Raw genomic sequence first — 25,044 nt, 5'->3', positions numbered from 1 at the left:
TGTTTCGTAATTAGTAACATCAGTGATGTAATATTAATAATGCATAAACTTGATGAGAAATACACTAAAAATATCTTCCATTTTAAATATAACCAGAAGTAGATTTCTTAATCTAATAGTAAAAGAATACAAAGATACAAAAATGTTTTTTTTTCACTGTTTGAGGGAGTCTGTTATAGAATTGTTCAGGGAAATAATAATACTGTTTACTTCATTGTGTGCCATATTATATATTGTAAATGCAATTTTAAATTATTTTTGGTTAAAGCATTCTGGTATAAGCATTTTAAAAAATGTATAAATCCACTATCAATTATGATAGCGGAACTTTTTTTTTAAATTCTGGTTGCCCATAATCAAAGTACAGTGAATAATAAGAACAACATTAATACAGACAATATTATTAACTGTCTTTTGGTAGATCGCATTCATGAAGTATCATTTAACTTCCAAATAACAATTTAAAATGAATGTTTACTTAATATGTTCTTTACAAACTATGAATTCTTTCAACCCACAACAAACTTTGATAATGTATTTGTAACAAACATAATTTATTAATTAACACCAACATTCCTCAGTATTTAATAGATGTAAAACATATTTCTGTAAATAATTTTTGTTGGTTATAAAGATAAGCACTAATTTAATTTCTAGCAAATTAATTTTTTTCAAAAATGAGTAAACACACCTTGGAAAATGTTTTGGACTGAACTCTGTCTTTTCTGGCCTGAAATGATCACTTTTAAGCATAATGGCATTATCCTTGCCTGAATGTTGAGGCGATATTGTAAGTTTCGTTCTGTATGCGACTGACAGACTTAATGCACCTAATTGTGTACTTAATTGTCCTACTCTGACTTGTCTGTAACCTTCACCTGAAAATTAATGATAAAAATATTATTTAAATATACATCGACAAAGTTTTCAACAAAAATTAATGAATGAATTAAATAAATTATAATTATTTGATTATATACTTTTTTAATTCTCTGAAAATTTATCGATTTTAGTCATAAAATTAGGAAAAAACTTTTCAGAATAATTGAATGACCATATATATAAATCTATTTGATAGTTTGCCTTTTCTCTCCCCAACAGATTACTTCCTTTATTTATTCACCCTTTTCAAAGGGTTTTTTAAACAGTTTTAAAGTACACACAGTAAAACTATTAAACTATAGTAAAAAGTACAACCTTTTTACTACAGTTTTCAACACAACATCTGTGAATGAAAAGACATCATAAAAAGATATAATACATTTTGTAAGTTACTTTGGAAAAAGATTTTCTCTGAGATCTCATAAAATATCATTAATAAAAAAACTGTTTAAATTTCTAATGAACTTTATTATAATCACAATCTCAATAATTCTTGAATAAAATTAACAATGTTCCAAGAAATACATATATAAAAAAAGAATAAATTTTTATGATCTCCACAATAAAATTCATTCAGTACTAATAAAATTAATCACTATAATAGTTTTAAATGCTTAATATACTAATCTTAGAAAAACTTATTTATTTACTAAAATATGATATATTTATGTTAACAAGTTGACAATAATGTCTTCTCAATGAGTACTCGAAAGTATAGATTGATGATACAACAATACACACAGATGGCAGAAAATAAAAAAAATATTAATTTACAATCCAATCTAGCATATTTCCACACAAAAATTTTAGATTTTAGTCGGATTAGGAGGCCCAAAGACTATACTTATTGGACACTTCAGCCACTAATTATGCTTACAGTGGAACCCAAGAAATTCCCATTTAGAGTAATTACTGTTGAAACTACAAATACAGATTATTAGAAAGGCCCCATAGATAAAGCCAGACCAATGGTCAAAATAATTGTTATTGCGTCTGATCACTAAAGACAGGATGGAAGATAATGAAACGGGAAGGTTAAAAAGGTTGGGAACAATCGGCCTGTGATGAAATGCCCCTGACAACTTTACGAGTTAAAAAAATTGAATGGAATATCCAATATCTCTACAGCAACTTAAAACAGATCAATGAATTTTGTCAACATATGCATTGAAAGAGCAAACAAGCAACAATGCTTAATGACCAAACCGACATATAAGCAGAATTATCATGCCAAACAAAACCGTGACAGGTGAAATTAAGTAAGACTTCAACAGGTATTTGAGGAGAATCATGTAGAGTAACCAGAATGAATAAAAGTATAAAAGTAATAGAAATATAGAAAATTTTAATGCTGGAGAAAAAAGTAAAAGAAACAAAACACTATCTAAGTGCAATGATGAAACAGTTTATCAAGTGATAAAACCAGATCAAAGTGGACATCAGGACCAACAAAAGACTAAAAAGGAAATCTGTTCTGTTCTGGACAAATCTCCTTAAGAATTTGTGATTCTGCCATAGCTGCAATGACTTGCTGAATAGAATTCTAGAAATAGAAGTATGCGAAAGAAAAGCAAATACAAACTCTTATGTCCAATTGAACAATCTTCTTTATTCATTTAGATAAGATCACTGAAATTAAATAACGTGGGTCGTGGTTTCTGATGAAGTGATAATTATTTTGTTGACAATAACTTCACTCAATAACCTTAGTATTCCTTGCCCTCAAAGAAATAAACAGAGAAGAACTGCTGGCAGAATGCCAATAGTACAATTGGTAGATCACCACAGATCACCTCTGTAAAGCACCGTAACATTTTTGTTTATATTAAAATGAATGCTGACAAAAAATATACACAGATAAAGAATTCTGAAGAAAAGAACTCCTACGAAATATAGTAACTAGGGCATAAAAGTAATATCATTGTACAAGTACCCTGAACCTAAGTTAAGTTAACAAAAAGAATAAAAGCGCAATAGACCATTTGTGGCACGATGGAGCGGCAAACTGAACATAAATTATGCTAAATTTAAAGCCATTTCAAAACCAACTTTTCATAAGAAAACAAAGCTGAATATAATACGTGTACATCATTCCTGTAGTAATTTTTAGTTTGGAGACATGAATTTTCAAATCAAGAATTCCTAACATTTTTTAAAGGAAAATATAAGAAAAATCTATGAACTTGTTAAGAGAGGAAAATTTGAAACCGGCATATCCATTAATACATGGAAATACAAGAGTTGATCTAATACAAAAATATCATAAGATTTATAATATAAGTAGATACCAATCTACATATTTTCTTAGCCAACTAATTTAATAAAACATTTGTTTTCTCAGAAACAATGTTCCTGAATTTAATGTCTGTGAACTCTTCATCAATTTTCTTAGGAGTAGTTGTTTTTAAAACAGATCCATTGTTATCCTATGATTTGCAATCATTCTCATGAAAAAATTTTTTCACGGTTTTATAAAATATCTAGGCCAACGTTAAAGTGAAACTAGGCTTAAATAATATGAAAATAAAAAAATTAAAAGACCAGATACGCTCTTTTTATTAAAAAATTTTTTAATGAAAAATAGTGAATTAATTATCTCACCTAGTGTATGATGTTGTGGGTCACCTAAATATATACGATAACAAATAACATAACTATCCGGACCCTGCCGTCTTGAAATTCTGTACGCAGGTGTCACTCTCGTAACTGATACAAGAGATTTTAGAAGTATTCCCATACGATTATACACAGCATATGATACCGGTATTGTTGGATCTATATCGGGTACAACAGCGATACACCATGTCTCAAGAATCATTGTATCACCTTCAACAGTCCTCAGTGATATTTCCACACACACAGGTAATCTTGAATTACCGCTATACATAGCTTTTTTAGCTTCAGCTAAAACATCTGGTAAATCTCTTATAGCAAGATTAAACTGAAACAAAAGCAAAAGACACAATCAACAACCAAACATTGGAAATGTACGCGCAATATTTACATTTAACAGCCAAAAGTGTTCAAATTAAAAGTTTTACAATTAATTGATACTTAATAAAAAAAAACAACACTAAACAAAGTTTTACAAATAATTAAACATATCTAATTAATAAATTAAAAAAAAAAAATTATTAATGTGGAACAAAAACCGTTTTATTTATCTCCCGACTACATGAAAAATTAAAATTGTTATTACACAGTTAGAAACTACCACTTTACAACTACTAACATATGGCAAATAAAATAAATGAATGCCCAGTTGCTGCACACAAGAATTACTCTGTATTAAATATATCGCTTAAGTACTTTCTGCTGATCTCCATGGCAGAGTGGTAGTGTTTCGGCCTTTCATTCAGAGGTCCTGGGTTCACAGTCAGGTGTGGCATTTTTCATACACTACAAAACTACACTTCTTTATCCCACACAGAAGCTTCTTTCTAGCTTGTGTGATGATATCAAGCAAAAAAAAAGTTGATATTCCTTCTGAGGGCACAAAGTGTATACACTTAAGTCAGTTTTCCAGTTTCTGATTTTAACTGATATTCCTAGGTAATATTATGCTGCCAGATATTTTAATTATTAAAACCAAAATGAATGTGATTTTTACAATTTCAAGATTGAATGATATTCGAACTGAATCTTTAATAATTATTTAAATATAATTAGGCACAATATCATTTCATAGACACATTTATAGCAAACTTTGTTAATGAGTTTCACCTACTAAACCATGTCTACTACATATTTCAACAACCTCACTGTTGTGTCCTCAGAAGTTATATTATAAACAAGTTTTGAAAGTACTTATACAAACAATTATAGCAATATACAAGGAAAGTTTTGCTTGCAGCTAGTTGGCATTCATTTACTTTTCTGCACTATGTTAGTACAGGTACAATACTGTACAAGTATGTTATAATATTAAAAATATTGTTTTATTTGTTAAAACCACCAAATATCTGAATAAACTACATCAGTATAATCATACAATTTGTGTCAAACGAGTAGTTTTACGTTTAAAAACGATTTTCTTTTATGAGTAAATCAAAAATATTTTAATGAAGTAGCAGGCAAAACTTAACACAGTAAGCTAATTATCCACACCTATTCTGGCTTTTTATTCAATACTTGGAGAGAAGACAATACCCACATGTGCAAAGATGGTTGGTACACCGCAAAGTTCAAATAAAGAAGCCAGCTGACAAGAAGGTGCCACCAATATGACCCCACAGATGGAATCAGGGCACTAGTGGATCAAATTTCCCATAAGGTTCTCATCCAAGTAAAAAGAAATATGGAAATGAAGTAAATTATAAATAAAAGGGATGCTCAGCCTGCAGAAAGGTTACATCAGTTCACCATAAATTACTATATTGTCTGGGACCCTTGATCACTATCCTGAATAGCAAATATAATAATAACCTTAAATTACAATATAGGTCCTGGGCAAAGCAGTTAACTACCCTGATCTACCGTAATGGATGAATTGTCCTTCATATCACCCCTTATATATCCTTGTTCACATCTTCCCCACTATCAGTGCTGTACATCAAAGTTTACATTTGCTGAGGATGTCAGTCCTGAAGTGCCAGTGCACGCTCTGTAAACTTCAGGGATTTACTTGCGGACTGTCTTGGGGACTACCGTTTTTTCAGAAGGCTGCAAGAACTATACAGATAAAGCAATTAATCAGAGTAAAACCAAACTGCCACTCTAATCCTCTCCTGTTAAATGATAAATTAAGAGACTTTTGCGGGACAGTATCAGACACTGCCTTTCAATATTTAATTTAGCTCAAGGAGAACATAAACACGGAACTCACATTTACTAATTAAAATCAATCATAAATCATCAAAATGCAAGTTTAACCCACAAAATAAATAAAACATTGAAATTATTTAAAACACATTTAGATAAATATACTATTAAAGAAAACAAATAGATAAATAAAGAACTGCAGAATAACAAAAAAAATACTTCTTTCCGGGTAGTTAAAATATTTGACAAGAGTTCAGATGAAATCACTTTTCAAGGAAACACATAGATTCAAGTTCATTTATAGATTATTAAATAATATGACAAACGTAATTAATATGACATCACTGTATAATGTTCAAAAAATAATAATTAATTGATAACTGTTCAGTAAACGACCAAGCATTATTACTTAGCTACAAATATATTTATCGACAGGATTATATAAAAAAACTGAATATTAATGTAATATTAAATGTCACAGATTAACTACCACAATTGATCAATCAAAGAAACATTCAATACTGTGTAATAAACATTCTAGAGGAATGTCAATTATATCTGTTTTATGACATACATACTTACTTCCTCATAGCTAATTTAAGTTGCAGTATTTTCTTTACTATTCAAAATCCATTTATCTAACATAACTTTACAGTATTAAGCGCAATTTTACCTGAATTCAAATTATATTTATATATTTAACCATCAGACTGTTTACTCAAAAACAGATATAGAGATTTTCTTATATAGAAACCCTTTTTTCAATTTAATAAGTGTGTAAAAAATTTGACACATTAAGTATTCGTAAGTTATCAAAACAGTAAAAGAATAAAAACAATAAAAGGAGCGATAGAAGGCCCACAGAAAATTGGGGACGTTCAGGCGGTCTAGGAAGGCGATGGTTGACTAAAAACAAAAGGCAAAAATTATGTTTTCCTGATATTTCAAATTAAATTAAGTACTTGCTACATTAAAATAAAAAAAGCCAATTAAAATTAAACTAAAGATAAAAAACCAATTCCGCAACTGTACCCAGCATTATGGTCGATTGTTCAACGATTTCTAATAGCATTCCAATTGTCGTATTTGTCTGAACATGACTTTAAGTGCTGCAGCAACGTTGCTAACCAAAAAAAGGAATCGGCTGCATGTTAGCCGCTCAGGTTCAATTTCTATTAAGGGTAACATTTTTTACCTTACACTCGTCTCATTTTCCCCATTAAAAATAGACCAAATTGTGACTAAAGTTGTAATAATAAAAACAAAAATTAAAAGAAAAGTAATTAATTATTGTTAGAGAAAGTATTTTTTACATTTGCTAAACAGCCAGTCTCGGTAGTATAAGGTTGATGACTATCACCTGCATTTCAGTGAACCAAATTTATTTTCAACAAATAATTGAATAGGTAAAGACACCCATCAAGAAAAGCAGGGAAAATAAAGCAGTTCCCCGATACGATATTTAGTAAATTATATTGCTAAATAAAAGCTTGGCGAGTTCAAAATGCAATTTATATTCACCCTAATAATACTGAAGATTGGTTGTTTAGCAAGCATAATTTTTCCCTACATTCCTAGTAAGCCTGGTGTTAGACGATTGTTATTCTTAGGAAGGACTGTACTATTTCTTTAAAATAACTGGTGTCTCGTATCAGGTCATGTACAACTATTACTGTTACGGAAAGTACTATAAAAACAACTTTTTTTTACAGTACTTCAGTTCGATCATCTAATAACAATTGTGTGTATGCTCGTTAGAAAAAAAATAATAAATTTGATATCAGATTTATAACGAGCCGATATAAAAAAAGGGGACAATGCAATACATACGAAAAATGGGAACGGTGAATAGAGAATATAACCACTGCATTTGATTTTTATGAGAGTGGGACAATGAAACAAAAGTGAACACCGAATAACACATTAAATACTAATTAATATGACATAATAAATGCCGTGAATAATATAATGTATTTCCCTTATTGAATAGAGGCAGTGCATATACCCTTATCAAATAGCACTCTCAAACCTTTCTCATGAATATGGTGCTATATAAAGCATAGGCCACAACCGATACAGGTCAAAAGGTTTTTTACGAATCTTTCGGCGAACAGAATTCAGTCTTCATTTTTAGAGATAAACACCGGTACTTTATCTACCTCGGCACCCGAGTACAAAAGTATAATCGATCGGTGAATAAGCCAACAAGAAAACATTTTCATCGCTAATTCTTTAAGTAGGCAAAGCATGAAAAACTTTCTTTTTTTTAATCCTAGAAATAGTACTAAAATCGAACAAAATAAAATTTTCGGCGCGTATTAGCAACCTTTCGTTTATTTCATATTAAACTCGCAAAAGGAAAGAAAATACTTAATTTATTAGCAAGGAATTAAACCGGATGAATTCTTTGCAAGTTTACAACGCAAATCAAAAGAAACTTAACAACAAAATATTTATCTTTTAATGTATTATGCTTATAATGTATTTAGTTAATATAATTAAGAAAAAACTGTGGTTAGCGCGTAAAATTATCGATTAAAATTCGAGAAATTTTCAATGACGTCACGATAAAACAACTCTATAAATAGTAAAAATGCAAATTATAGTATGCGGCCACACTAAACGTCGTAAACAAATTAAAAAATCAAGCGAAGCAATAATAAAGAAGACCCTGTATGACCGGTTTCACACACGACCCGACTGACCGATTCGTATATGTATTTATCAAGACGTCCGTCCCTATGTATTTGCAAATGAAACGCGTAACAAAACAAATCGACACGATCGTCCCATTTATTATTTTCCTTATTATTAATATTATTTGTTTACCACTTACTTCAAATAAACCCACAATTCGTGAGTCAACTTGAAGGTCAAACAAAACTATATTTTATTAACTAAAAAAAGAAACTACCTGTAAACAAGCCGACAATCCACACATAACAAATAAAACATTATAATGTAATGTAGTTACAGGCAATAACAACTAATTTCAAATCATTAAAAATATAATAACACCGCTGAAAGGAACAAATTTTTTTACGATTTTGTAATCACGAACAATGCTGCATCTACACTTTTCTCAGTATGGTGTTCATTCGATTAAAATTTTTTTATTAAAAGTTAGAAAGAATAATTGTAAAACAATTTTTTTTTAAATGATCTAATAGTAGATGGCAACATGTGAATTTTTTGAATGACAATTAAAAATATAAAGATATAAGAATCGAGCTCATTTCCCATCATCACGTACCCAAAATAAACCTGTAAATATAAAACAGGCAAAATTAACAACTTATTTAGTGTGTAGGTCGCCGACTGTTCGACTATTAAAATAGGTTCTTATCGATTATAAAACCACCGCTTTAAGCTAGCACATTTTTTGTCCGACCGACTTTCCTTCACTTTATCTTACATTATTTAAGGCTTAATAGCGCTGTAATTTAATTTTACATTCTAAAAAAAAATCTACGACTTAACTGTCTCCATCACTTTTAGCTCGTCAAGTATACACAAGGAACAAGATTTATTATTGCAAATTCTGCAGTACATTAGTACAACTTTTTGACCGTCAAAATAACCGGTATAATTTCGAACAATATTAATTTCCTTATGCGTAATTATTTAAATTGTTCTTAATTATTTTCATATATTTATATTTTAATATTTTCTAATAACCTTGTAAGCGAAAAATTTTTGTTATTAATAAAGAAGTACAACATATCACGATAATATTTCTAATTATGACCGTATACAAATAAGACGCTTAATTTTTCTTCTTTCTTTTCCTGTTTAGCCTCCGATAATTACCTTACTTCAGAGGATAAAATGTATGAGCGTAAATGAAATATAATCTTGTTCAGTCTCAGTTCGACTATTCCTGAGATGTGTGGTTAATAGAAACCCAAACGCCAAAGAACACCGGTATCCATGATCTAGTATTCAAATCCGTGTAAAAATAACTGACTAAATACTTGACTTGAACGCTGGAACTCTCCACTTCCAAATCAGCTGATTTGGGAAGACGCGTTCTCCACTAGACCAAGCCGATGGATTAAGACGCTTAATTTACCTCGGTTTTAAAATAACAACGGCCCACCTGCTGGAAGCGACTAAGATAAACATTTTACAAACGACTCTGAAACTCCTATCAGACAAAAAACACTACGCAGACTTCTCCAGATCAAATTCACTTCATTTCCAATTAATCGCTATTACTTCGTTGATGTTTTAATCATTTTACATTTCTTCAATATCTATAATTGAAATTTGTATTTATTCGATTCTCTAACTTGTATTCGCCCATTTTAACATTTAATTATTCATTATACTTTTTCTTCCTGGCCTTTGTTTAGCTTTATTTTCGAAACTAGCGATTTTTTCTTAGAAATATATATATATCCTGAATAATAATCGATAAAATATCTGTATAATCCAACATTAAAATCTAAGGTACCAGCAAGAGTACGTAGTCGACAGAAGAACATTAGATTTACAATTAGATGTAGATTTTAAATGGAAATAAAGAAGTTAACTTCACTGCAGAGTGGGCGACTCCCCGTCAAAGATTTAAAAATAAAACAAACTGAACACTGTGCGACTATAATGAAATACCGGTTTTCACCACTACCATGAATTAAAAAAAAATTTTGGAGATGTTAACCGCATCATTGACTTCCTGAACGCATGAGAAATAAGTTGAAATGCAAGTTAAATACTTATGTAAAATTATTATTTACAAATAAATAATCGTAAGAAATATTAAACGGGTTTAAATAATTACCTGTAATGTTATTACAAAGTACGATCCCGATTTTTAAGTAACGGAACCCAAAGAAAACAGGGAATCCCTCTATCCATAGCAGAACCTGGATATCATAAGTCCCTTGTTGCAGGTTTTTCTTATTATCGTGTGGGTATTTGTTTACTTAATGGCGGTTATATATTTGTTTTGTTTACCGACGGAATTTTGGAACGCGTTCCGATCCTTACGGATCGATTTGAAACATCATTACTTGGGCTATCCTTGGAGACGGGCAATGTACTTGCGTCTTTCTCCCGGCACGATCCCCCTTCAGTCTACTGAAGGCCTTTTGGTGCTAGTGCCTACGCGCCTGGTGGGACCCTAGTTATTGGAAAGATTAATGTACTCCCTTCGCCGGAGGGAATCGAATGTGCTAAAAAGGGATTTTAGTAATATTAAATGATTTTCTGATAAATATAGATAGAAACACAAATCGCACAAAAATATTGATACTTCTAATACGATAAAGAAAATAATGAATAAGCGACAAAAAATTGTTACAGTTTTAAAATTACATATTTAAAATCGCCCATTTATTTTTTTACTTCCATTATCCAAAACCGGATGAATAGCGATGAACTTATTGATAAATATAATTTTTCAGTAAAATAGAAGTTATACACGCGATATAGTTTTATTAAAACTACTGTATTTTGCAATAACCATTAAATATGTAATCATATCAAAACTGTGTACTAACCTTAACCTAAAACAATTATTCGTTTAAGAATACAAAAACACTATTTTTTTTTCCACAAAACATGCTTTATTTTTTAAAAGATTAAAAGAAAAATATTTTCTAATAATATAATTAATGCGATGAAAATACACTTTATAAAATAATAATCTTATAAAGAACAGAAAATCTCAACAACATTAATCACAGCATAAAAATGCCGACCACACCCGTGTTCGATAGCAAGTGGAAAATCCTTGCTTATGTAAACCCGAACTGGGCGAGGACAATAAGGAAAAATTGGTTAATATTAAGCAATTTTTTAAATAGGGTAGACTTGTTTTTCCCGTTTCGTAGAGCAAAATCAACTCGGATAAAAAAAATAGTCAAGAAAAGTTAGTTAATTTTTTCAACATATATTTTTTTAGTTATAAAACAACATTGCACAAGTTAAAAAACGTAAAAAATAAGCACCGACCTCAATATTTTACACTACTATGACTGCTTCTATCAAATAAACCGACAGAGATAAATCGCGTCAGTTATTTTAGACGTTTATTACCGCAAACAAACAAAAAAAACACTAGCGTAATTCTGAGCAAAACGACCAACATTTCGATATTTTATTTTCTTTCCTTTTGAAAAAGTATTAACTCATTCTAATCTAAAATATTAACAAATACATTTTTTTTTTGTCTTCAGTCATTTGACTGGTTTGATGCAGCTCTCCAAGATTCCCTATCTAGTGCTAGTCGTTTCATTTCAGTATACCCTCTACATCCTACATCCCTAACAATTTGTTTTACATATTCCAAACGTGGCCTGCCTACACAATTTTTTCCTTCTACCTGTCCTTCCAATATTAAAGCGACTATTCCAGGATGCCTTAGTATGTGGCCTATAAGTCTGTCTCTTCTTTTAACTATATTTTTGCAAATGCTTCTTTCTTCATCTATTTGCCGCAATACCTCTTCATTTGTCACTTTATCCCACCCATCTGATTTTTAAACATTCTCCTATAGCACCACATTTCAAAAGCTTCTAATCTTTTCTTCTCAGATACTCCGATTGTCCAAGTTTCAAAGAAATACATAAGAAACAGAAATAAGTACACAATCGAGAAGAAAATTAAAATAAAATAAAATTACAGTATTTCGCAGTCAGAAAAACAGATTTTCAGATTACAACCCACTACAAACGTTCGATTAACTAATCAATCAGTAGCCTACACACAAGATCAAGTGTCAAACTCGCTCCCCACTGCGACTCACTGCATAAGCGCCTATGAAAAATACATCACTAAAGAATTAACAAAACCCTTAGATAAAACACATATACCCAGTCATCATGAACCTCAAAGTAGGTAACGCTACCGCTAACAATAGATGCCGCAGATAAAGAAACGTCAACGTTACAACTTGCACCACCATAAAGAACCAGCACGCTTCTAACCTGCCCCAAACTTTTTCAACGTTAAATTGAGCGTAACTCAGGAACGACTCGAACAATTTTCATCAAATTTTCACTTGCACATTTCAGATACACTGATGCGTATGTAAATTTCAATGAAATTGATCAAGTAGTTTTTGAGATTTTCGAGCCACAAATTTCTATATATAAACCAATAAATAAATAAACATACAAGGAAACTACAATTTAAATGAATGTATTTCATACTCCTCATACTTCAAACCATTATCTACGAGCGGTACTGCACGAACACGGTAATTACAATTAGTTGAAAACGTCCTTTACAACTGGTTTACGTAGTTAAGGTCCGATCGATCAAAATCCTTAACAACCAAGAATGAAACGCACTCTGTTTATTAATATTTTCATTCAGGTAGTTTATCGATACGATTAGCAACAAAAGCGTCAATACTATAGTTGTTTATTCGTGTGTTTCTAACACTCACAATGTGAAATTAAACGAAGAGCTGCCGCCGGCCTTCCCTTTCTGTAGTTAATGTTTGGAACAGCGCCATTTTTTTGTTTTGACGCGATGCCACCGTATTGCATAATTTTATATAATTTCAATGAAGAAAATCCGAAATCTTACACAAAATCACAACTTCAATCGTTTTTATTTAATGTAGCAATTACAGAACATCAAAATTTATTTGTTCTATTTGTTTTTATTAAAACATTATTAATATTTTAAATACGAGTAACATGCATTTTTTCACGCGATATAAAGGATGTAGAAAAACTACTATTTTCCTTATTTGCAGAAAGAAATACGCCAATGAAAACAAACTACGATCGAAGATGAAGGTCGGTGCAGTAAATTGTTTGTAAATTGGAAATTCTTTGTAAACTGTGTAAAAAGTCAGTGTTTAGCGTTAAAAAAGTTCGACACGTGGGAAACTTTGACGTTAAATATGACAAACTTAAGCTCAGTTTACTCAACAATGTAAAAATACGTTGTGAAAGGCGGTTATCGGCTACGATGATATTCCGTACAACTAAGATGTACAAAATACTACTTCTTGCTGATTTTTATTTCCCTTAACCTGTTAATCTGTTTCGCGCCTCAACTATAGGGTTGTACACGATCCGAATAGTAGTCGCAAATTATTTTATTTTATTCTATTTATCGACTTACGAATCCACAGAAGCTTACAACAAACAAGCTTTTACGTGGTAATGTGTGAAATGAAAATTTGTAGCGTATGAAAAGCGCAATCCCTGATCGGGATTCCAACACCGGACCTCCGGATGAAAGGCCGAAACGCTCGCTACCACTTCGCTACGAAGAAAAAAAATTCAGCCGTTTTCAAGAACGAGAAACATGCTACGCCAGGCTTACCGGGGAAAACGAATGAGAAGTTGTGAACGAGGAATTGAAAGCGGTTTACCATCGTCTTCATTAATCACCTAAATTCAGCGTTATTCGGCTTACAAATGAGATATGTTCATTCCCATTACCGCACGGACCGAACAGCTTCAAAAAGAAAGTAAAAATATAGTTCTGAGAAAAAGCGACTTCCATTTTGTTAATTAAAATAGTTTAATACGAATCATCATAATAAAGGAAGACCGTTTAAAAAGTTTTTAACGATAATCAATTCCCTCTTTCTGTCGTCAAACAGCATATTACGCTGCCTCTACTCCGTGGTAGAGGAACTTGAAGGAGATTTCAAAATAAACGCTACATAAATAACTGCTCACCACAGATAACAATGACTAGTTACTTATATTTGACTGCAAGTTCGTTCGATCGAGATTACAGTTTAAACCAGAAATAAAATTATGCCGATAAATCATCTTTATGAGGCATAAAAAAAAAATCGATTTATTACTACCAACCGGCACTTGATATTAATTTTATTTCAAAAGAAAAAATTCCTGTTCTTTTAAAGGAACGGATAATTCCGGCATAAAAAACAAATGATCCACAAACGGTTAAAGACTGTGAAAACTCTACACAAAAAATTCTTTTCTCATATTTTTGTTTGATTATATAACTGATGACTCAAATAGTATTAGCTGAAATTCTGTAATTGCGCATTTCCTTATACGGTTGAGGATTGTGATCGTTAAAATGTACCGATGAACGGTCAGACGTTGACTCACAATCTCAATCGAAGTCAAGTCTACCATATATGTTAACGAGTAACCGGTTCTGGTGCGAAGTGAAACCGAACGGTTCTCCTCAATGAACACGCATTACAACGAACAATAATCACGAGTAGGCAGCGGAAGAATAAGGGCGTCGATTCAACAATCCTAGTCTATTCCATTAATCACTCGTTGATAGTTCATTCTACGTAACCAATACGACACTACGTAGGCCTAATTTCACAAAACAACCTCGATATTTAAAATATCGTTAGATATTTTAAAATCGAACACAAGCCGAATTAACACGATTAATAAAAATTCTGTGTTTTGGAACGAATTCCAGAATGAAAACAAAAATTATCTATTTTGAAAATATTTCATTTTCTGAAATAAGACTCTAATTTACCTTCGGTTCCGATCTAAAAACATTTTAAATAGATCAAATAAAATATTTAGTTCGAAAAATTAGTTACCAATAATCATAGCTTAAAAAATGTTAAATAACCGTACTTATTTTTTTCTTTTCTTTTTTTAATTCAGTTTTCTTTTAATCTTTGCACAAAAAATAAATACCAACTAATTGCTAACCCTTAATTTGGCGCCGAATTCAAGTAAAGTTGAATAATTAATTTTTTTTAACCACGCACAGCCCTATAAAAAAAATCACTGCTACCCATATAAATATAACGTGTTCGTAAGAACACAAAGAAATTTCTTCCTAAAAATAACAATAGTAATGCACGATACCCAGCGTGATTTACGGATTTCTGCAAAGAGAAAGTGTGATTTTTTTTAATTTTCACGAGAGAATGAATAACTCGCTTTAACAAAACAATACTATGCAACGATGACGAAAAGCTGGGACTACCAGAGAAGCCTAGTCTGGAAAATAATAAAAGAATCATCGAAATCGGTAAAATATATTTATTTTTTTAATTTTTTTTTTTTTTTTTTTTTTTTTTTTTTTTTTTTTTTTTTTTTTTACTTCCTCGTACGAAGTAAATGAAGTATTGTGATCGCGAAAATTTCGGTTTTCATATTTCTACGGAAATATCCATTTTGACCATCGCTGAATCCCTTTTGATTAGTTTCGGCCTGATATCTGTACGTACATATGAATGTATATGCATATGTATCTCGCGTAACTCAAAAACTATTGACCGTAAGATGTTGAAATTTTGGATTTAGAAGTGTTCTAACATCTAGTTGCACCCCTCCCCTTTTGATTGCAATTGACTGGACCAAAAGTATCCAAAAAAGCACAAAATCAAAAAAATTCGTATTTTGGACTTACTGCAGTAATAACCTCTCATTGAAAGTTTTTCAACAATATAACATAAGTGGTACTTATTTTCATTGGTTCTAGAGTTATACCCAAATAAAATTTTAATTACTGAAATATTTGGATCATACAAGGGGAAGGCCCATCGCGGTTCGAATCCGACTTCATCTCCTTTTTTTAACTTCTTTTTAATTTAAATATACTGATTTATTAATAATTAATTATTAACCTCAGATTGTAAAAAAAGTTTTACAATAAATAATTTAATAATAACAATAAAAAAAAATGAAAAAATATCAAAGTTATTAATTAAATAAAATTTTATGAACTTTTCTTTTTAAAAAACATGTGTATATGTAATTTAATAGGCATACTAGGATGTCAAGTGGTGACATAATCAGATTTTTAAAATCGGTATCTTCACACATATATGCTACCTATTTTAAAATCAATAAAAGGTTTTATGTTTTCAATGGAAACGACGTGTATCAGATTAAATAAATATTTCTTCCTTAAAACGGCATCGAATTATAGATGAGAATTATGTAACGACATACACACCGTACATTATGAAGAAAAAATACGAATCTATAACAATTATCTGATTTAATTTTAGGCGTTATCGTAGAAAAGAAAATTATTAAGCCGTACATCAGTTATCAATTTATAAATATATTATTTATAAAACCACATTAACAACGTACGTTTAATATACATGACGTGAAACAATAAAAAAAAACCTCACGTAATTCTAGCCTTTAATGACCTTGTATCAAATTATTTACAATGTTATTTATGATAGTTAAATCGATAATAAAATGAAGAAAAAAACAATCATCGAATTTTAAGTAATACCCTCTTAAGTTGAATCAAAAAAGAAAACTGATACGCACAATTACTATTTTAAAATAAATTGAATCCTCTTATAACAAAACCGATTAAAAGTTAAGTGTATCAATGAAGCGGGTCCTTGGAAGTTTCAGGTGTTATATAATTACATAACACCCGAGTCGGTCGGAAATACCGAGCGAGTTTGAAATAAATATCAATAGGCGGGGAAGGCGCCCGAAGGAGACACACCTCCTTTAACGCTGCTTTTATCACGTTCCATAACACGAGCCAGTACTTCCCTTTATCAATTAATATATATTTAAGTATTTATTAAAATAATTCATAAAAATCGACAATTATAGACAGCGTTTTATTAGCATTATCGCTCAACAACGCGATCGGTTCGTAATCGAATTAAGATAATTTATTCGAATGAGAAGAAAAACACAGAAAAAACCTTTATCTTCGCAAATAATACAATAAAATTTTGAAGATAACACAAACTTTGCCACAAAAACCGATAAAACTGATGATAAACTTGAAAAAAGTTTAAAACATTATGAAGAATTATGTCAGATAACAGCCCTGGAAATCGCCGATAAATTTAAGCTAGTTTATGACTTACTGGGCGGATTTTAACACCGACATACTTTTTCTATTCGAAGAAGTACGGCAAAGCGCAGCGGTTACCAGAAGTATACGAAGATGAACAGACAACGTTTTAAGGATATGTCAAACATCACAAAAAAGAACAATGATTTGCTAAATGGAATCGGGAATGCAGACCTGAAACAGGTGACTTTCGAAATCTCATCCACAACACATTTCAAAGTGTAAGCGCAAAAAGTGTTAGGGTAAGAAGTGCCAGTTACGAAAAACGTCGCTCGATGATGCTGACAATTCTTTAGGAAGGGAAAAATTACCCCCGTATGTAATTTTTAAAAGAAAACGTGTACCGAAAGATGAAAAATGTCCATCCGATATTGTCGTACAAACACAAGAAAAGGGATGAATGAATAATGCATTAGGAATGAATTGGATTAAATGCGTCAACTAGTTAGTTGCTTTGTTACAAAAACCTTCCATACACATAATGGACAATTTTAGAAGTCAAGCGACCGATGACAAAGCGAAAACTGATCGCTGGAAAGTGTGATTAGGTTTGTTATTCTAATGGAATGACATCTATTCTTTAACTTATATAAATCTGTGTAAACCGACCGTTTAAAACCTTTCTTTTTGCTGGTTAGCTTCCGTTAACTACCGTTCAGATAATACTGATGAATGAGGATGGTATGTATAAGTGTAAATGAAGTGTAGTCTTGTACAGTCTCAGTTCGACCATTCCTGAGATGTATGGTTAACTGAAACTCAACCACCAAAGAACACCGGTATCCACGATCTAGTATTCAAATCCGTGTAAAAATAAATGACTTCGACTTCCAAATCAACTGATTAGGGAAGACGCGTTCACCACTAGACAAACCGTTGGGTTGACCATTTAAAACCAAAATTCGTAAACATTACACAAACTTGATAGCCAACACGACACTACATCATACAATAAGAAAAAGTCTTTGATACAGATTTGCGATTGGATTACTGCACCTCGGTCAAAAATACCGTATCATTTGAAGTCGTTCAAGAAATGTACTACTTCGAACGCTTTCGATGGAAGTGAAGATGATGATTATCTGTGGTTTAAGCGATTACTAAGATAACTGCAATCTACAGTTGACGGATACTCGAAAACTGATTTAATAATTACTGACAGTAATTAACATTAAAACCATTTAGGTATAATAATAATAATTTCAATAGAGAAATAGATGCTCTTTAGCTATTGGAATCTATGATATGATAACTACAGTGAATTCAAAGTAAAAGCTGATACAATTCCTGTTAGTATATACTCAAGAAACGCACTGAAAATTAAAAAAAAAAAAATACTAGTTCATAAAGGAAGGTATTTGTGACTGTAATTTTATTTCATAATAATAATAGTAATCATGGAATCCTGAATAGCTGTCATCGAAAAACCACCGTTGATTCTTTTCTTGAGCGTGTGTCATATCCTCAACATTTTGACATTTCATCTTTGTTTATGAAAATATACACGAATACATATTTCAATTATTATGAAATTTTATAATAAACTTCCTAGCCGTTTGGCAGAACAACTTTTGTGAAACAATTTACATTACCGGGTAAAACATTTGGCTGCTATTTTTCTTAGAAGTGGGAGAAAAGGGAAATTGCATCTCCAACCACTCTAACTGGTGATAGATTAATGATGTGTAACCCACCAGGTTGGTCTAGTGGTGAACTCGTAATGGCAAATCAGCTTATTTCGAAATCGAGAGTTCTAAGGTTCAAATCTTAGTAAAGGTAGTTAGTTACTTTTATACGATTTAAATACTAGATTGGGGATACGTGTGTTCTTTGGCGGTTGGGTTTCATTAACCACAAATCTCAGAAATGGTCGACCTGAGACTGTACAAGACTACTCTTCATTTACGTTCATACTTATCATCCTCATTCATTCTTTGAAGTAATAACGGTGGTTCCAAAGCTTTAATCAAATATTTATTATACACACCGATTTGACTATATGCAAATAACAAATACTGTTCTAAGTTATATCTTCTATCGTGATTTTGTTAATAAAATGAAAAAATGCATTTTTTTTACTTCATTTAATTTTCCAAACCTGGGTGCGCATGGAACATGGGGTATACGATATAATTGTTAACGATACCAGATGACGGAAACTTCTCAAAATGTGTCGTTGGACACAAATGAACAGGCGCGAAAGAGTTAAATTTATTCATTAATCGCGGTATTGAACAGTAAACAATTTCCTAAATTAACTATGTGTTTGTGAATTCATAAGGGCCCTCTTCAAGCGGACTGACCCGATCATATCTTCGACTACAATGTTAATTTCGCAATTTGTTTATTCGAACGCGTAAAAAAATCTATTTATAGTATGATAAAAAAAAAAATTAAATAATAAAACAATTGTTTTTTACGAACTTTTTAACAAAACAAAAATACAATAATTAAGTAATTTGTTGATTACATTTGAACACAAAAGCATAATTTCACAAGTTCTATTATCTTATCGGAATAATCTATTTTTAAAACTGTTCCGTTATCAAAGACCTAGACCTTGAATATGCCGGTTGCAAAACTAATTTTTAAAATTAGCACTCTACAACCACCACTTACGTCACACAGAATCATATATTTTCACAAACAAAACTATATTTTACTAGCAAGATATGCTAAATGTAATAAAGAACGATAACGTTTTAATCGGACTCATTTCCTTATAAATTGTAAATTAAAACTGTTAAGTACAGTAATTATTCAAATTAAAATATCAAAACGTATCGCAATAAACTAACAATTAAAAACTAATCGGTGTTGACACGGTTCGACGAAAGATATAATCAGATATATCTGATTGTTTTCTAACCTGCTTTAAAAAAAACAAAAACAACACCAACCGATAGATGAACTTCACACGTTAAAAGTGTCTCGATTTAAAATATTATTGAGACTAGGGAAAAATTCAACAACAGTGACACAGTGATATAAAACACATCGTTAATATGGAAATAGAAACAAAAAGGTGTAAAATAAAACGAATCAGACTACTTTTTTCTTTTCGGTCCTTAATCTACGGTAACTCATATGAAAACAAACGTTTTACATTAACTGCGAATTACAACAAATTCAAATTTTCCTCAACGTAGCCGCTTCCAATTCTTAACTGCCGGTGTATGTGACTCATACACCCGACAAATTTACGTTAAATTCTAACACTTTAAAGTTTCAATCTTAATATATATATATAAATTATATTAAAGATTTCCTTCCACAAAAACAATATTAATCTGCCGATGGGTGATAAAATAAGACTTCATCGAAATTCTTGATTTTCAATTCTTTTTATAAAATCTCGCAATTCTACTCAATCCATTTAAAATGTTGTATTTGCACCAACCCTCATGAAAGCCCCCGGACCGGGGTTTTGGGTATGGTGGTCTTATAAAAAAAAAAAAAAAAAAATACTTTAGTTCGATGAAAGAACTTTGTTAAATTTCACTTTCTACTTCCTTGTACGAAGTAAAGGAAGTACTGTAATCGCCAAATATTTCGGTTTTCGTATTTCAAAGGAAATATCCACTTCGACTAATTTCGGTGTGACGTCTATACGTACGTATCTCGCATAACTCAAAAACGATTAGCCGAAGGATGCTGAGCTTTTACATTCAACACTGTTGTAACATCTAGTTGTGCACCTCCCTCTTTTTGATTGCAATCGAAATTAAAATCAAAATTTTAATTAATGGAATATTTGGATCTTAAAGGTTCGAATCGTACATCGGTTCGAATCAAACTTCATCTCCCTTTTCTTTTTTTTTAACTTTTTTATTTCTTTTTTCAACTTTTCTTTTTTTTAATTTGAATATATTGAATTAATAATTATTAACCCGCGATTGCATAATCGTTTTTACAATAAATAATAAATAACTCAATGATAAAAAAATGAAAAAATTACTAGTGAAATAAAATTTTAAGTAATTTTAAAAATATGTAAATGTAATTTAATAGGCATTACATATATGTATATGTAATAAATTTGGTGAAACATCAGATTGTTTAATATCAATTGAAAATTATAATTTAGAATCTTATATTTTGGATTTTCTAGTTTAATTTTGTTTAATTATTCTGGAATTTCTGTTCAATTTTATCCACATTAAAGTTAACTTACTACAGAATGACTGAAAAATAGACCCTCACAAGAACAAATATACACTGAGGCATACATGCCCGATCTTTAATAAATTGCAAAAAATTCTTATCTTTTGGTTCATTACTCCTCTGACATTGACGGACAATATTCTCCCTAACTCGGAGTTGATCATCATTTAGTTTATTTGTTTTTCGTTGCCGATCATTTAATCGCTCTTTGGTTTGATATAATTCTTGTGATCTTAATTTGTGTACACGTTCTCTAGTTTTCAAATTTTCTCTCTCTATATTCATCATCCTCTTAACCTTTTTATTCTTTCCTTGGTCTTAACGTTTTCTTCCTCTTTATATTTATCATCTTCATTATCAGTTAAGTTTGTTATCTCCATTTATCAGTTAATCTTTTTATTCTTTCTTTGTTTTAACATTTTCTTCCTCTTCTCTTAATTTGTTATTCTTTACTTGTTCTTAACATTTTCTTCCCCCTTCATAATCATCTAGTTTTTTGAGATATATTTCTTCATGTTATCTTTCTTTTTCCTGAATGATTGTTTTTCATTTTTCACCAAATAATCCAATAAAAACGGAATATTTTACACCGTTAGTTCGAAATTAACATTTGTAACCAGTACACAGGAGTTCACTAAACGGGATAATTCAATTATTAACTTTTGTTTATACGACACACGAGATATCTAAAACTTTTAATCAGCTACTCATGAAGATTCGAATAACACTGATCTAGTAATACAAGTAATAAAGGGACTTCTTTTACTCTAGCCTAATATTTCATGTAAGATTGTTGAATTAATAATCGTATAACTATTTGATGTTAATAAAAGTCAATATTTCAGCAATTGTGTAACTGTCCACTTTATTAAAGAACTGGAGGATCGTATCTCCCTTTCAAATGAAATAAATTTAAATGAAGTCAGGAAAAAATTTGTATATGTAATTTAATAGGCGTAAAAGGAAGTCATGTAGTGTCAACATCAGATTTTTTATATTTCACGGTTGAAAAATTACCGGCAATTAACATCGTATATATACATTTATTAATAATGGTTTGTATAATAACAACCGACATTTGTAATGTACGGTATTGCTTTGGGAGCTGTCGGGAAATACTTTAGAGCTAACGAAATATAATTATTAATTTCGCTACAAGGGTAAAACGAAGCCGTACTAACATTTACGACACCAAATTAAGGAAAGCAATGCTTTATTTTTTTTTTTACCAGAAAAATTTAATAAAATAGATCTCAGAATCGTATTTAATCTTTTTCTACTATTTAATTTAAAGATTGCTATACGATTTAGATAAAATCCGCCTAAGTACGCACAATATTTTATACGTAAAAACTGTTTGAAGCTAACACCATATTAATATATTTAAAAGACAATAATATTTCGGACTTTATTTCTATTAAAATTGAGATTTGTAATCTCTTAATGCAGACTCAATTTATTTGTGGTAACGCTATATTTAATAAATAAGCGTAAAGATCTCTGCCAGTGTGTGGTTAAAAGCGTAAAACCCGGGCAACATACAGTTATACATATATCGGGAACTTACTCTTATAAAAATAGTCTATCTTTCGTTTTTTATTTGATTTTCAATCATTAATAAATATATAAATTTACAACACGATGTTATTGCCAAAATGTTAAGGTTGTCGGAAAACCATGTTTTCCTTATTTTTACGACCTTACGTCAAAAACGTTTAAAGAAGTAAACATGTTTCTTTTTCAACTATTTAACATCAGATCTGAAAATAAAGAAAGGATATAATCATGACTAAAAATTCAATTTCTTTTTTTAAATTAGGATTAGAAAAAAAAGTTTACTCTTTATTAAATCGACCAATTTATAAGATTCTTTTATTCCATCTTGTAGAAGAAGATCCTGTAGTCGTCGCATTGAGTTTAAGACGTTCTGGGATATTTTTTTTTAATGAAAAATCGCATAGTTACGTAGACAATTCGAGACATATCTCATTTTTTCATCCTCATTGGACTGATTTGATCCCTTGTGGCACTGCACCATCATTGTAATCACTTAAAATAATTAGTGTCTTTTCACGCAAAAAATATATATTTTAAAAAATTATGGTAAAGAATAATTCCCGGGTTCAAGAAAGAGTAGTCACGTCCTATAGCAGTTCTTTCACGTCGCTTTTCTGCATTCTTTTCATATTTTTATCTTTCACAGGTTTCTTACGCACGACGTTTTAGGCCTTTCCTATTATAGATAAAAAAAAGAAGATTAAAAGGATTATAAATTAAAAAGGATAAAGAATTAAAAAAGAAATAAATTATTATAAAAAAGGATAAATTCTCAATTCTTCTACAAATGTCCATTTTCTGAAATTAGAGCCACAACAAAAATCTGTTACTAACTTTGCTCTAATTTCTTAAAAGTAAAAATCTAAAGGAGAATTAAAAATGTAGTATTGTTCACATATTTACGCTTATTTTTGAAGTGGTTTTCTTTTTTTAGTTATTCTTTTAATTTAATTCATGTCAGTTTCATCAGTCGTTTAAATTAATCTATCGAATTGCTTTTAATAATTAATTTATCGGTCTGTTTTAATGTCTGTTTTAATTTCTCTCAACACGTACACCCAAATGAATAATAATAATATCTAAAAATCGTTTGTTATCAGTCTAACTTATTATTCTTAACTTTTTTCGGCCTCACAATGTTTTACCTTCCTTCTCTCTAACTACATTAATCGTTCTAAATGGCTTAATAACATAAAAATGCGTATCTTAACGATCCAACTTTATTTTCATTGTAAAAACTTTAATTTTATCTTTTCTGCAGTTCATCGCAAAGATTTCTACATTTTTAATTAGAAAAAAATATATGTATAAGTGATATTCATAATTCTTTATTTGATTTACGTTCTTAAAATTAAAACTGACAAAAATGCGATTAATTAACGAGTAAAAAAAAAATGGTTTTCACTAATACAAAAAACCCCGAAAGCATTATTATTAAACAATAAAAAGTCTGTGTAAAAATTATCTTCACTTCGAAAGATGCAATGAAATAAATACGAATAGATTAAATTTTATAGAAATTCATAAGCACATTTATGAAAATATTACATTAAAATAATTTATAAAATAACCTGACAAATACATACGAAGCGGATAGAACCAGTTCTATAATAAATATTTTAAAAAATGGCGACGTCGACCAAGGTTATGTACAAATCTATCAGAGAATTGTAATACGGCTTTCACTTAACAATACTGTATAAGTATCGGATAATATGTATTAATTTAAACACCACCACTATTATAATGAAAGTAATCGAGGAAACGACCTCAAATAAAAGTTAAATCTATTTCACTCGCTGCATTTAAGTAAATACACCCCGTATAATAAGTATCAATCCACGTCAACGACCGGTACGGATCCAGTAGAAGGACGTCCTCTCCGAGAGGAATTCATCTACGATAATTTTT

At 30.5% G+C, this 25,044-nt stretch overlaps 1 protein-coding gene across 6 annotated transcripts in view; it reads right to left on the bottom strand.

Annotated features, from left to right (window-relative positions):
* The window catches only part of Atg13 (Autophagy-related 13), a 276,218-nt gene that overhangs the window by 14,898 nt on the left and 236,276 nt on the right, over window positions 1-25,044 (bottom strand). For 5 of the 6 annotated variants that reach the window (XM_075373349.1, XM_075373351.1, XM_075373352.1 and 2 more), the window contains 2 exons: window positions 3,484-3,823; window positions 692-878 (listed from right to left, as the gene is read on the bottom strand). In XM_075373349.1, the coding sequence (XP_075229464.1) occupies window positions 692-878; window positions 3,484-3,823 (527 nt within the window). Of the gene's footprint in view, window positions 1-691; window positions 879-3,483; window positions 3,824-12,809; window positions 12,978-25,044 lie in introns of those variants that run through there. The other variant, XM_075373354.1, reaches the window with a different exon arrangement.

This window comes from Lycorma delicatula, chromosome 8 (assembly GCF_047948215.1).
Source record: "Lycorma delicatula isolate Av1 chromosome 8, ASM4794821v1, whole genome shotgun sequence".
Lineage (NCBI taxonomy): Eukaryota > Metazoa > Arthropoda > Insecta > Hemiptera > Fulgoridae > Lycorma > Lycorma delicatula.
This window is presented reverse-complemented; position numbering and strand designations above follow the sequence as displayed.